The sequence below is a fragment of the Salminus brasiliensis genome, chromosome 11 (genome assembly GCF_030463535.1).
Source record: "Salminus brasiliensis chromosome 11, fSalBra1.hap2, whole genome shotgun sequence".
Classification (NCBI taxonomy): domain Eukaryota; kingdom Metazoa; phylum Chordata; class Actinopteri; order Characiformes; family Bryconidae; genus Salminus; species Salminus brasiliensis.
Window position 1 is genome coordinate 9751786 of NC_132888.1, and position 15136 is coordinate 9766921.

General features: G+C 39.7%; 1 protein-coding gene across 2 annotated transcripts; it reads left to right on the top strand.

The window, feature by feature from the left end:
• The first annotated feature begins 145 nt into the window (after window positions 1-145).
• dhx16 (DEAH (Asp-Glu-Ala-His) box polypeptide 16) lies at window positions 146-14057 on the top strand. Of its 2 annotated transcripts, none has more exons than XM_072691605.1 (21): window positions 146-454; window positions 1559-1776; window positions 1861-2099; window positions 2755-2932; window positions 3041-3097; window positions 3226-3480; window positions 4038-4277; window positions 4433-4621; window positions 5317-5427; window positions 5580-5695; window positions 5900-6110; window positions 6749-6847; window positions 7067-7219; window positions 7368-7508; window positions 7690-7852; window positions 8997-9115; window positions 9683-9750; window positions 10700-10862; window positions 11504-11665; window positions 13409-13582; window positions 13729-14057. In XM_072691605.1, exons 2-21 carry the CDS (start codon window positions 1579-1581, stop codon window positions 13855-13857), a joined length of 3165 nt encoding a protein of 1054 aa, XP_072547706.1. In that variant the 5' UTR covers window positions 146-454; window positions 1559-1578; the 3' UTR covers window positions 13858-14057. The 2 variants fall into 2 exon arrangements, with proteins under 2 accessions (XP_072547706.1, XP_072547705.1); XM_072691604.1 differs by lacking the exon at window positions 146-454 and adding an exon at window positions 1156-1239.
• Window positions 14058-15136: the final 1079 nt, after the last annotated feature.

Genomic DNA, 15136 nt, shown 5'->3' on the forward strand with positions numbered 1-15136 from the left:
TTGTGATTTTTTAAAATTATTACTATATTTATTAATTTATTAATTCATTTATTATTATTTGTATTTACGGGACACTTATTATGTGAAAGCGATATTTCTGTGCTTTTATTTTGTCGGGTGGCGGCAGGACGAACTCGGAAGTCAATAAGGCACAGTGGAGAAAGCGTGAGCGGCCAGTGCTGAAGAGTTAATGTACCTGTTAAGGCTTTTGCTTTAAATCACAGCTCATGCAACGCTTTTTATTTTTATTAACAGCTCAAATATGACCGCGACCACGAGATAGAGCTGGCTGTTAATGTGAGGGTAGCAGAGGCAGAGACATTTGCAGTGCCCAACCTCAGCTGGACAGCAGCTAGCTAGCCTGGCTAACTGCTAGCGTTATCCAACCTGAGCTGTTGATGCTCCCTGTTTTCTCACACTGGGGGAAAACCAGGTAAACCCAGGCTTTAACCAGGTAAAGTTAGTCCTGTTTAACTAGCTACTTGTTAGACTAGACTACAGTCACAGTGGTAGCTGTGCTGTTTGTTGGGGCTGGTTGTAGTCAGCCAGCCATGGTGGTAGAGTCAGCTAGTTAGCCAGCACTAGCTATGTTTATTAGGAGCTCTGCATGATTCATTTACACTGTTGTACTTCTAGGATTAAATTTAACTTTCCTTTTAGTCATTAAAACGTTTAAAAGGAATAATTTAGTATGGTTTACCCAGGACATTAGATTGTTATCTTGGGTTACATTTAATTAGAGAAAGGATAAGTAGTTACAAACCAGCTTCTAACCAGAAATGCAAAGTAGTGTGCAAATTAAAAAAGTGCAAAAGTAAGGTGCAGTTGATTTTAGTATAATGAGGTTAAGTTTAAGTGTTAGGTAATTAAATAGAGAAAATAAGTGCAGTATATGTAAACAGTGGGCAGTGGTGGCTCAGCGGTTAGAGCGCCGGGATATTGATAACAGGGTTGTGGGTTCGATTCCTGGGCTTGGCAAGCTGCCACTGTTGGGCCCTTGAGCAAGGCCCTTTACCCTCTCTGCTCCCCGGGCGCTGGAGTTGGCTGCCCACCGCTCTGGGTGTGTGTGTGTACTCACTGCCTCTAACACGTGTGTGTGTGTGTGTGTGTGTGTGTGTGTGTGTGTGTGTGTGTGTGTGTGTGAGAGTGTGTGTTCACTACCAGAGATGGGTTAAATGCGGAGGACACATCACTGCTGTGCAGTGACAAATACGCGCACCTTTAGAATTAAACAGATAAGTCTGAAGTGAACCGTGTGCATAGGGGATGAATGAGGAGATAAATAGCAACGGAGTGCATATTAGGAAGTGAATATAAGTGAATATTGGGGTAGTTTTTGGTTTGGTGTCTGACATATTAGTTGCCTGAAATGCTGGTGGTACGAGACTAATATAGCCAACAAATCAGTGATGCACAAAACGGTTAAAAAATGTGCAAATTTGGGAAAAATGTGCAAATTTGATTTTAAAATTTTTTCCTGTGTCTGAAATGTATAAATATTAATGAAAGGACACTTTATATGGTTGGCAAGGTTAACATTCAAGCCAATGTGTTGCAGCTGTGCGCCCTGCCTTCAGCATGGCAAATCTGGAGCAGTGGGTGAGCGACCGGCTCCACGACATCTTGGGCCTGAGTGATCGGTATGTGGCCCAGTTTATGATCGGCCTTGTGCAGAAGTCCTCGAGTCCACAGGATTTTTTAGCTCGTCTGCAGCACACAGGCACCATTGACATTGACCAGAGAGTCACTTCGTTTGCCCAAGAGCTATACAACAAGGTACCAGTTTTAACATTTAATTTTTAAACATTTAATGCTTTATTTGTGATGATTGGTCACCTTTATTTGGTTTATATTGTACAGGTCCCGAAAAAACAGGTTGTTGAGAAACCAGCTAGAGCAATGGAGCGACAGGCCATAGAGATGGAGAGGAAAAACCGGACATACACCCTGCTGGAGGACAGTGACAGTGACAGAGAGACTGTCAAGGAAAAAGGGAAGGAGAAGAAAAGCAAGGATAAGGATAGAGGGAAGAAGAGGAAGCATCTCAGACAGAAGCAAGATGACAGTTCATCGTCAAGTGAGGAGGACAGAAAAAAGAGGTGAGTTGTTGCATGTTTACGTTTAGTGACGAAGAAATGGACTCATGCTGGGTTTTTCTGACGCTTTGTTTATGGAATGTTACAGATTTGACTTGAAGGCATGAAGTTAATATGCTGCAGATAAGCAGTATTAACTAACCCTAATATACCCACCCTAATTGCCCACTAAGATCGAGGGTATTGTCGGTGCTTAATAAACACTGATCAACTGCACATGTCATTATAAACAGTGTAATTAGACTGGTTTAATCAGATGAAGAGCAGCAGATTTTGAATAAATCTCTGCATTCAGTACCTGAGAGTATCTGAATAGTAGTTTTTGAGAATCTGTTGCTACTGATGTGTTTAGCCTGTGGTTACATGTATCATGATAAATATTGGGTATCATAAATATGTCTTTGAATATCGTGATGCAGTACTTTAACCATATCGCCCAGCCCATTTATTTTGCCCATTTTAAGGTAAAAAATGCTACGTAATGCTACTCTTAAGTTTAGTAGTTTTTGTGTATCTATTCCAACCATGTGAACTTAGTAGTACAGAATTTGGTGAGACCCAGTGGTCTGAAAACATGTTTACTGTATTCCTGAACTGAAAATGGAGTTGAAACTAGATGTTATGTTTAACTTAACTAATGTTTCTTTGCCATGTTTAGTACAAAGGTAACATCACAAGATTCAAAGAAATCAGTGAAAGAGGATGAAGAAGAAGAGTGGGAAAAAGAGGAGAGAGAGCGGATACAGGATCTGGAAGAGAGAGATGCCTTTGCAGAAAGAGTCAAGCTGAGGGACAAAGAGAAAACGAGACATATACTTGAAAGAAATGACAAAAAGGTACTAAAACACAGCCAAATTGGATTATATCTGCAAAGTCAGGTTGAAAAAATAGACAGAATATACAAAACTCTGAACTGAACTTTTCTGAAACTGCCTCTCTCTAAGGCGTATGAGGAAGCTCAGAAGAGACTGAAGCTGGCTGAAGAAGATCAGAAGAAAATGGTAAGATTCTAACACACTTGTTGCATTTTCTAAACAGTGTTGGCCTGTTAATGTCGACTAGAGCGACGGAAAGTTATTAGTGTATTAGTAGTGCAACATCCTTCCAATTTCTCACTTCTTCTCCACAGCTTCCTGAGCTTCGTAAACAGTCAAGATGGGAGTACCTTGCCAAACGTGAGCAGGAGAAGCTGGAAGACCTGGAAGCAGAGATTGTGGATGAAGAGTACCTCTTCTCCAGTGATACCCTCACTGACGGGGAGAAGAAAGACCTGGAGTACAAGAAAAAGATCAGAGACTTGGCACGAGACTACAAGTCAGCCGGAGCAAAGGAGAAAGATGAGAGGAAGAACCGCTACTACATGCCAGAGGAGACCAGAAATAAGGTAAGACGGAGCATTTTAGATAGATAAACCTATGTCTACATTTTATCCATCGTAAGTTAGTAGGTGTGCTAATGTTTTGTCCCCCTTGAAACTGTACATGACACTTGCACTTGTACCTTTCATTGTCAGCCCCATAAAATAACTAATGTTGGACCTGCATTACATGATTTATAGTTCGATAGCCCTGGTATTTCCCTTTTCATAAATTATAACACTCTTAAGTGACTTTCCTGATTGGGAGCTCCATTGGAAGTTAGAAACAGCACGGGAGGTCAATCCTTGGACTCTTCTATTGAGCTCCAGAGTGATTAGATGCTCTTTAGTATTTTCCAGCATGTTTGGTTTTGCAACTCTTCCCTAGGTTGAGATGGTTAAAGATGTAATTGAATACGTCACTCATGCTAAGCCAATTAGAAAGCTAGGGGTAAAAAAATAATAATAATAATAATTAAGATATACATAAAAATAAGAGATTAAGGGAGAGCATTTGTCCAGTGGATTGCAGATTGAGGTGAGATTTGCCACTCCACGTTCACCCACTCTGCACTATTCTTTAGTCCATTCCTCAGAGAGACCTGGACCTGGAGTTCGAAGAGACTCCCAGAGAAGGGGGTGGAGAGCAGGGCCGATGGGAGGAGGCGCGGGTCGCTACTGCCACCCTACAGTTCGGAGCAAAAGCGGAGAGGGAACGGCGGATAAAAGAGGAAAAAGAGAAATACCAACTAGTTCTTGAGGAGGAGGAGATGATTAATTTCGTAAGCACCGCCATCACCATGAAGGGAACACAGTCCGAGAAGGTTGGTATAGTAAATTCATACGTTCAGTTGTTTAGAATCTGTTTTATTAGTGTTGGTACTGTTCACCTTTATCCTTCTTCAGTAATTATTTATTGCCTAAAAGATGAGGCATTATTAGTGTAACACAGACCTTCTCTCCTGCTGATTGTTGACAGGACAGTGAACCTCAGCTTTCCCAAGCAGAGAAACAGCAACAGTCCATACAGGAAGTCAGACGCAGTCTGCCCGTGTTTCCCTACAGAGAAGACCTCCTCTCTGCCATCCGAGACCACCAGATACTTGTAATTGAGGGTGAGACTGGCTCTGGGAAGACCACCCAGATCCCTCAGTACCTTCTGGAGGATGTAAGTTGTGTTTTGTTTTTGTGAAATATATTTTTATTGTTTTCCAAAAAATAAGACCTGACACACCACAGTAATGTTGGGAAGAGAAAATAAATAAAAAGTAAATAAATAAAAATACATTAAATGAGAGACAATTTTGAACTACACACAGCTTCATGTTGGATTACACAAATCTCTGACAAAGTCAATAGCATCGCTCCACTGTTGAACAGAGGATGTATGTTTTTAAGAAAAGGTTAATCTCTTGTGTCTAACAGTACTGTTCAGAATTAATGAGTGGTATTATCTGTAATAGTATTATTTAGAGGTATAATAGTTCAATCTATTCAATTTTGCATCAAAGACAATTACAGCAAGAAGTTAAGTGGTAAGAAAATATACTATTATGTGTGATTTACATTAGTTTTGTGTAATTATAAGCCTTACATAATCACTTTGAAATACAAAACATTCTGGATATTTTACCATTTCTTTCAATGTAAAGCATATTATTATAGGATACATTGTTATTATTTATGTCTTTCATTTATTCAGCATCCTACAAATGATTTAAAATTTGGTGCACAATGGCAGTGTTTCTGTTGCAGACTTGTTGTTAGTGTTGAAAACATTGATGCCAAAATTTAAAATGCCAGTCTTTGTGTTCAGCATCTGTTTTGGAATGAGTACAGATACTTGGCCTTCCTTTTTCTCAGGGTTATACCAAAGGGGGGATGAAGATTGGCTGCACCCAGCCTCGAAGAGTAGCAGCAATGTCCGTAGCAGCCAGAGTGGCGCAAGAAATGGGAGTTAAGCTGGGAAATGAGGTACGAATCTTTTATTATGCTATAGATACCTAACTGTATTGCTTTAGTGAAGATTTATATGATGAACATAGCAGCAGCAAAGTTGTACTGTTGATGGTGGAGTTTGTTTGTTTGTTTGGTTTTTTGGGCTAAACTTGTTTTGTCCTTCTTAGGTGGGCTACAGTATCCGATTTGAGGACTGCACGTCTGAACGCACTGTGCTGAAGTACATGACTGATGGCATGCTGCTAAGAGAGTTCCTCACAGAACCTGACTTGGCTAGCTACAGGTATTATTAGCCTACCAAAGACATGAAATCTAGTACAATCATAGAATGAATTAAGTGCTTTACAAAAAAACACAATAAATATTTCTATAATCAATAGTCAGTGATTGATGTTTATTTATTGGATCATATTAGGCTTTGACCTGTAACAAACAGGATCAAGTTTGATCAAGATTGAGTTGCATTTTGCCCTCTTTTCCTTCTTAGTGTGATCATTATTGATGAGGCTCATGAAAGGACTCTACATACAGACATCCTGTTCGGGCTAATCAAAGACATTGCAAGGTTCCGACCGGACCTGAAGGTGCTGGTGGCCAGTGCCACTCTGGACACTGAACGTTTCTCCTGCTTCTTTGATGATGCACCTGTTTTCAGGATACCAGGTCGCAGGTTTCCTGTTGATATCTACTACACTAAGGCAAGTTTTCCACAATGACCATACTATACAGTACTCTGCAGACGTTTTAGACATATAAGCACATTATTTAAGGTCTCAGAAATAAGACCTTGTAATAACTCCAGGCCACATTAGAACAGACGCAGCTAAACATTAATGCAGTAAAAAGAAACAAGAATTTCTCATTTTGAGTAGTAGAGATCTTGTGAACTAGTTCGGAGAACAGAGCTTGTTCCAGGTTTCTCCTGAACGCCCCCATCAGCCAGCACAGCATGGATGTGTTTAATTCCATCACCAGCTCACCTGATCACCCAACACCTGGTTGGATCAGAGCTTAATGATGGCCACTATATATTATACTAGACTCTCGTGAGGAGAGCTTTGGAGATGTTTTAATGATCACAGAGATGTAAAAGTACTACTTTCTGTATTCAGTTTATCTGTATTTATTCTAATATTAGTGTTTTACTAAGTTTACAAGTGCTTAAATGTTTTTACAGTATTGTAGCTCACAGAAACTTGCATGGACTTTTTAGGTATGAAAATAATCCTATTACATATGACTTTCAGTTCTTCACAATAGAATACACGGCATTTGCTTTCCAAAAAAGGGGACCTGCATGTTTACCAATGCGTTTGTATTTGTTGTTGTCCTACAGGCTCCAGAGGCTGATTATCTTGATGCATGTGTGGTATCAGTACTACAGATCCATGTCACGCAGCCTCCGGGAGATGTTCTTGTGTTCCTCACTGGACAGGTCAGTTCGTCTGACAAAAATTGATGTGCACACTACCTTATCATCGCTGTCACGCTCAAAGAATGTATCTCCGTTTTTATTGTTGATTTTCATGATGAACGGAGCAATAGAAATGTTCCAAAATAACTTGGAATGACATTTTTTACATTAACTTCTATTAAATGTTGAGGAGTATTTATTTGTTTTTCTGCTTTTACACCTTTTTATGTTGTGTTGTAGGAAGAGATCGAGTCTTGCTGTGAGCAGTTACAGGAAAGATGTAGAAGACTTGGCTCTAAGATCTCAGAGCTTATCGTCCTCCCCATCTACGCCAACTTGCCCTCAGACATGCAAGCCAAGATATTTAACCCCACCCCACCTGGAGCGCGCAAGGTACCTTTACTTAACACTTTTTTTCCCCCTGTAGTTTGAAATGTTTGCCACAAGGGGGCCATTCAGCCCTGAGGCCATCATTCAAATAATAGAAAAGCATTTTATCATGAATGCAAACCGAAATACAGGAATGCTTTGTGTGTTTCAGGTTGTGGTGGCCACAAACATAGCAGAAACCTCCCTCACTATTGATGGCATCATCTATGTGATTGACCCAGGCTTCTGCAAACAGAAAAGCTATAATGCCCGAACAGGAATGGAATCTCTGATTGTCACACCATGCTCACGGGTAAACAATAAATAAATAACTATTAAAAAAGCACCCATATGTAATTCTGTTATCTGTAATAATGATATTTATTCATAATCAGTAGTTAATAAAAAAACACTCTACTTGCATAAATAAAGTAAGTACAAGAATAGACAACCCATACGTTCTAACAAAAAACAACATTTTTCAACTCTTCCAGGCCTCTGCCAACCAGCGGGCGGGCAGAGCCGGCAGAGTGGCAGCGGGGAAGTGTTTTAGGCTCTACACGGCCTGGGCCTTCAAACATGAGATGGAGGAAACTACAGTGCCTGAGATCCAAAGAACCAATCTGGGAAATGTGGTCCTGCTCCTGAAAAGTCTGGGTAAGTAAAGAAATGCACTTGTTGTGATTAATTAATTAATAATAAATAATTTTATTTATATATATTATATTTTTACAATGAGCTACACAATTCTTAAAATATCATAACTATATTTGAATGCATACATCACAAGTAAGTCATACATCACTTTTACAGCTGTCCATTTAGGTCATTTTGCTTCTGGTAAGCCTCTACTTTATCATTTAGCAGACGTTAGTGTGTCCCAGTTCCAGTTTTTCCACAATGGTTGTTCAAACACTGAGTCTTTTATTTAATTTTTTTTTTTTACCATGACATTGCAGCTCTCACAGCATTCCACTCTGAACTTACTCATTGTTTTGATGTACAAGTAATGTAGCAGGTAGAGCAAGTCCTTTAAATAAGTCCTTATCTGGAAACACAACATCATGTGTTTCATCTTTGTCGGATGAGAAGACTCGCTGTGGATTATGCAGACTCCCTTCTGAGAATGATGTTCTTCCAAACATTTCAAAGAATTTGTTGGAAGGCAAATGGACATAGCCAAACTGGCCTAAGGCTCAGTTAGGTCTTAGTGCTTCTTTTATTGCTAAGGCTGTACAGGGCGTATGTGTTCTCATTTAAAGAGGCTGGCTAAAAAGGTCATTTGTGTGTAAACGACTAACCCAAGAAAATTATTAACAATATGTCAACAGCATAGTAGAGCATAGAACCAGTCTGCAGAAACATCATAACATCCCAAGTTTACCGACATCGCTCCACTTCTGCGTTCCCCCCAACTGGCTTCCCGGAGCTGCCTGCATTTGAGTTAAACCCTGATGCCTGCTTACAAAACTGAAAATGGGCTAACCACTCCCTTTGTGATGGCGGTGTCACATTCCACACTGTATGTCCAGTCATGCGAGCAGGCCGACACAGATTTACTTTACTCTGTTGCGAAATGATGTTGGTCCCATAGGTAATTTGTGACACAGCATGGTTTGTGACGAAGCAAATGGAAGGATGTGCCTAAAATTCGTCCAAAATAAGACAGTGTTGGACAAAAGTTACCAGACACCTGCTCATTGTTTTTTCGGAAAACAAGGAAATAATAAAAAAAAACTTGCTTTGTCTTTGTCACACATTTAAATGTAGATTGATGTATTTATTTCTCATTGATTTCCAGGCATAAATGATCTGATCCATTTTGATTTCATGGACCCGCCTCCACACGAAACACTGGTGTTGGCCCTGGAACAGCTGTATGCCCTGGGTGCTCTTAACCACCTTGGAGAACTTACAAAGGTATTTCCAAGTCCATGCTTCTCCTCACCCCTTTTCACTTGTGAAGTCAGAGCATTGGGCGATCTAACACAATCAATCTCTCTCTCTCTCTTTCTCTCTCTCTCTCTTTCTCTTTGTCACATCTGTCAGCAATGGGAGCAACTTAAATTAGCTGAAGGCATTTATTAAAAGAGGTGTTCACACACATTTGGGCATATAGTGTATGTGAAGCCCTAGCATTAAGCAGTTAAAACAGACAGATTTCCTACACGGAAAGTTAAATAGCAGATCACCTGTTCTGATTCTTATTCAAGAGTGCTTAGTAGCTTACTAATGCTGATAGGAATACTCTGGCAAAGGCATTTGGTACTAGGAATTAGGAATAATGTCAAATGTCCTTTAGTTTTGAACCAACTAGTCAGTCAGTATAAAAGTAATGACTTTCTATATCTGGCCCTGGTCTGACATTGTCTTGGAAAAAGGACTTATTAAGTATTAAGCAACTGTATTAAGTATTGTAAGTACATGGGTGATGTAAGGTATGTTGTGTTTGAATTTGTTTGTCCCCCCCCCCCTCTTGTGTGACAGTTGGGAAGGAGGATGGCAGAGTTGCCTGTGGACCCCATGCTTAGTAAAATGATCTTGGCCTCTGAACAGTGAGTCTCTATTTCAGCACTACACTCTGTTAAAAATAAAGGTGTCATAAAAAGCCCCTTTTTTGGCTCCCTAAATCCATGCATACGCTGATTTTAGCCTGTTTGAGCCCAATTATGTCTGTACACAGCTTTTATTAAACAACTCCCTCCCAGTAACCTCCTTTCATTTCTGAGACAAATGCAATGGTGTCTTGGCCATTCACAATTTTCAGGTTCGCCCTACTTTTCAACACAGTCCATGAGGGTTGTCCTTGTGCTTTTGCAGTGACTCAGTGGCTGCCTCCACTGCAAGTTTTCAGCCAGAGATTCTGGTGTAGCCGGGTAGCTGTCGACTGTTTCTCTTAAGGCATTGGCAGTTTTCTGTAATGGACCAAGAGATTCCTGGATTAGAAGAGAAATCTTGTTTTAAATTGTTTAGTTTAGTTTTGTTTGCTTATTATACAAGCTCAGCAGTTGTAAACTTGTACCCTGCTGTTGCAAAGGTCTTACATATTGTAAGTTAGACATTTTGCTAAATATAACAAGAACCGGTTGGGAGCCCTTCTTACTCTTGTCTTACTCAGACAAGGCCAAAACCGGAAGTCTCTTACTCACCCATGTTAAGCATCTTATTTTACTGGTTTGGTTTCAGTGCACACTATGGCAAAAGTAGAGAATAATTTCAGTTCCAATCCCAGGGACCCTTAAATATGCCAATTTCTGTGCTTTTCCTCATGTTTCTTACCTGATTCAAGTTCCATATGGGCTCCATATCTAGCTGTGCTAGAGTAAGCTGGGGTTCCTCAGAACTGACTTGGGCACTACTGCCCTCGTGTACCTTTCAGTGGATGACTGGTTAAGTAAGATGTGAGAATGTAAACAAATGCTAAAGTTGAAAGAACCACAATGTATCACATTATATGCAGATTATGTATGTTATTTAGTTATTTATTTCTCTGTTGCTCCTCAGATATAAGTGCTCAGAGGAGGTTCTGACCATCGCTGCCATGCTGTCAGTCAACAACTCCATCTTTTACCGGCCAAAAGACAAAGTGGTGCATGCAGACAATGCCCGGATGAACTTCATTGTGCCAGGAGGAGACCATCTGGTGCTCCTCAATGTATACACACAGGTAAAATTAAAACGTTCTCTGCATGCCTGTAAAGTTTGTCTTTGCTTTGAGGCAAACCTCTTCCTTATGGCATACGTGTCACTGGATGCGTGCTGCTGACTGTTGTAACTGGTTCTACCTGTTGTGCTGAGACTGCAGTGTCACACTGTATCATCGAAATGGTGTGCAGTGGTTCATTCAGTAAAATCACTGAAGAACAGTGAGGAGTTTGAGCTGGTAAATCATGTGTGTCATGTGTCCAATACAAACATGGAGACATTTTAATTAGAGATGAGACCTTGGAGCAGTTGTTCTGCAGCTAGAAAATGCTGCCAGAATATTATGACAGATAAACTGGTTTTACCATTTTAGGTCTGTGTGAGCTTCCACATGTCTTAACATTAAAAAAAAAAAACATTTTACAATTTTTAACATTTTTAACATTTCATCAGACCGTTTAAATGATTCACTCAAGCTGTGAAAAAACGGAAGTTGTCTTTATTGGATGACATGTCTTGTACTATAATATATTATAATATATTATACTATAATAATGCTTCCTGATGATATAATAAAACCCATAAAAAGGCCAGCATTGAGTTAAGCCAGTTTGAGTTAATAAAACATGTATTTTCATTTCACTCTCTTTTTCTTTGTGACAGTGGGTGGAGAGTGGTTATTCCACTCAGTGGTGTTTTGAGAACTTCATTCAGTTCCGCTCCATGAAGCGTGCACGAGACGTGAGGGAGCAACTGGAGGGTCTGATGGAAAGAATTGAGGTGGAGGTCTGCAGCGCCAATGATGACAGCATACCCATCCGCAAGGTAGCTGCTCCCTGGGCCTTTATTAATTTCTGTATGAATTATGTTCATACAACAGGTAAAAGTTGCCCAAATACAATCTTTATCGTCATATGTGACACAGATGTGTGAGCTGTGTGGAAGTGTAAACTGCATTTTCCGTTCCGATTTGGGCCGCTTTCATATGTGGTATTGGAATCAGCAACACAACTCTGTCTGAACGACCATCTCAGAATTCATGCAACCTTTACGTCAGTCCATTAACTGAGGAAAGGGAAAATGAACAACAGACTGCAGTGAGGGAGGAAAGAGCCTTCGTAAATATTTGGGTTGATGTCTCTGTTTAAACACCATTAGAAGGCACTCATTGCCACCGCTTTGTGAAACTTTTCGTTGTATGTAAGCTTTTTAAAGAAATGTAGCCACCGGAGGGTGCTGCTGCAGTGTCAAAGGAACGTAAAAAGCTTAAAAAAAAAAACTATAAAAACGTAAAAAACTATTTTTAAAGAAACCAAGGATGCAAACCAAAGCGGAAAAGCTTTTTTGCAATTTTCTTACCATTAATGGCTTCTGTGATGCAGGCAAAGGTGAAACCTCGTGAAGCGCTGCTCTTTTGCACGTCTGTTTAGGAGCGTGAACTGTTTAGGGTAGGGTTGGATATAGGTCACATTTAAAAAGCTGTGTGAACAGTCTAAAAAAAAACAAACAAGACAAATAAGATTTGATTTTGGCCACTTTACCTCCTAGCCTAGGACTCTTGTGCTATTTGAATTATTGTCTCACTTTCACATATTCCAAAAATACATTTCTAATTTCTAATGTTTCTAAAAACGTACACACACACACACACACACACACACACACACACACACACACACACACACACAAACAGTCCTGTGAAAAAAGAAAAAAATTAATGTCCTGTGGAAAACTTTTTAAAATATATTAATTTAATATGAATTCATTCATTCATTAATTAATAAATGTAAACACATGGACATTTGATCTTCATATGAACAATATTGCGAGATTGAAAGAATTTTATGTAGGGCTGGGTGATATAGTATTTTGCCATATCACAATATTTTCACAATATACAATATTTATCTCATGTAATTACAGGCTACATGTAGAAAAGCATATTGTGTATTACGATAATAGAATTTATCACAATACAATATCGCCGCATTGCCCAGCTCTAATTATAGGCATTGTAAGTAGTAATAAATATGGAGGTGTCCTAGCTTTTTCCTCTGCTGTGTTCTGCTTTTCTATTAATGTTAATTAAGGTTTTTTGTAGGGTGTCCTAATTTCCCATGAGTCTTTATTTATACACACACACACACACACACACACACACACACACACACACACACACACACACACACCCCACATGAGTGGCTGTGCATACACTTAGTTGGAATGTCTGCTGTTTCTGGAAATACAGAATTGAGCAATATTTTGCTTCCTGAGCAAGTTGGCCTTTCTGATGACCTTGGTTCTTAAAGATAACCCATTATCATACTGGACTGCTGGATAGGTAACAGACAGTGATAGGTTTCCAAATAAAAAGCTAACCAGACCGGTGCTGCTATAAGCAAATTCAGATGCTACTATTTTCAGACCCTACTATAAATAAACAACTGTGTTTTGTTTTCCATTACATAACAGCTGGTTATCGTTGAAAAGCCTGACAGTGCTCAGGCGTTTTTTCTGCTCTCTTTGCTTTATGTAACAAAAGTTAAGGTCCCGTTTCCTTTCTCCTAGTCCGTCACTGCAGGTTATTTCTACCACACAGCCCGTCTGAGTAAGGGAGGCTACAAGACAGTGAAACACCAGCAGACGGTATACGTGCACCCCAACAGCTCTCTGTTTGAGGAGCAGCCTCGCTGGCTTATCTACCATGAGCTGGTCTTCACCACCAAGGAGTTCATGAGACAAGTTGAGATCTTTTAATACTTTTCCTTTTACTCACATCTGTCTGATCTGATCTGTTTGTATTGATTTTTCTTCATTTCCTGATGTTTTGCTGTGAAATACGAAAGACATTAGATGTTTTTGTTTCATGCCTTGATGATCTTTTTCAGGTGATTGAGATAGACAGTGCCTGGCTTTTGGAGGTGGCCCCCCACTACTACAAGAGCAAAGAGCTGGACGACAGCACCACTAAGAAAATGCCTCGCAAACAGGGCAAAGCTCGGGAAGAACTAGGCTGAACTGAAAAGTATTGTGTGTGTAAGAAGTGAGCTGTTATGTATTCCTGTACAATACGGCGATGCTCATAAATCTGGCTCAACCTTGTAATTACTTACTAAATAACGTTGAGTGAAGAACCTTTCCTTAAATTCGGTTTATGTTACTTGAATTTGTATGCCCATGTGTTTGGAGGAAAAGAATATATTTTTGAATACATGTTCCTATGTCTTGTGTGTGTGTGTTTTATTTTTATTTTGTTTTTAAATAATTTTGTACCTCTTTAAAATTATTTAAAGTGCACCAGAATTTAAAATAGAAGTTTCAGTAGCAGGGAAATTTCACGTTAAACAGTATGCCAAGTTAAATATAAAAAAAATAGGAAAGGTGTTTAATCATTCACTACTTTGTTGATTATTACCCTTGTAGTTTCACCTTTCACCAATTGAGTCTAACGGACAAAATACAGTACAATAGAACCCAGCAGACACTACACTGGGAGAGGAAATAGTAAATCTTACCTAAGGCCTAATGTTATACCCATTGCACAGGATTTAGCCTCTGCATTTAACCCATTGGTGGGTTACACACTTGTATTAGGGAATAGGGCCAGTGAGCGCACACACACCCAGAGTGGTGGGCAGTTACCTCAGTGCCTGGGGAGCAACTGAATTTGACTTTGAGGGAAGAGAAAGGACTGTCCCTGCACTCCTTTTGCCTCCGGATCCTGCCAGTTCAAGGGCTTAAACCATCCACCTTCCAGACCCAGTTCAGGGGCTTAAACCATCCACCTTCCAGACCCAGTCCTGTTTCACAAACCTTAAGGCCACAGTTGCTCCTGATAATAATAATAAGAGGATGTATTATTTTTGCAGTGTTTGACTGTCAAACAAACAGGACTGCTGTGCCACCATATCACACTCTTGGCTCCTGAGTCTGAAGACAGTGTGGATAGAAAAGTCTATTACAATAAAATACAGCAGGTACAGCACTGCGTACAAAATAAGAAATGGAACCCAACAGACACTAATTTGAAGAGGAAATAGTAACTTTTACCTCAGACTGAATGTTGGATTAGTAAGTAAGTATTATTAAGCCATCAGCTTCTAGCTTTTGTTGCTGGATGCTATCAAATCCTCACATTAAAGCTCCAAAATCTAGTAGAAAGCCTTTGATGTACAGACAGTTACTCCAACAAAAGCAAGATAAACTGTTTGAAAGAAACAATGAATGAACAAGTGTCCCAGTACTTTTGTCCATATAGTGTATTTTGCCCCCCTCCCACACACAAACACACTTTGC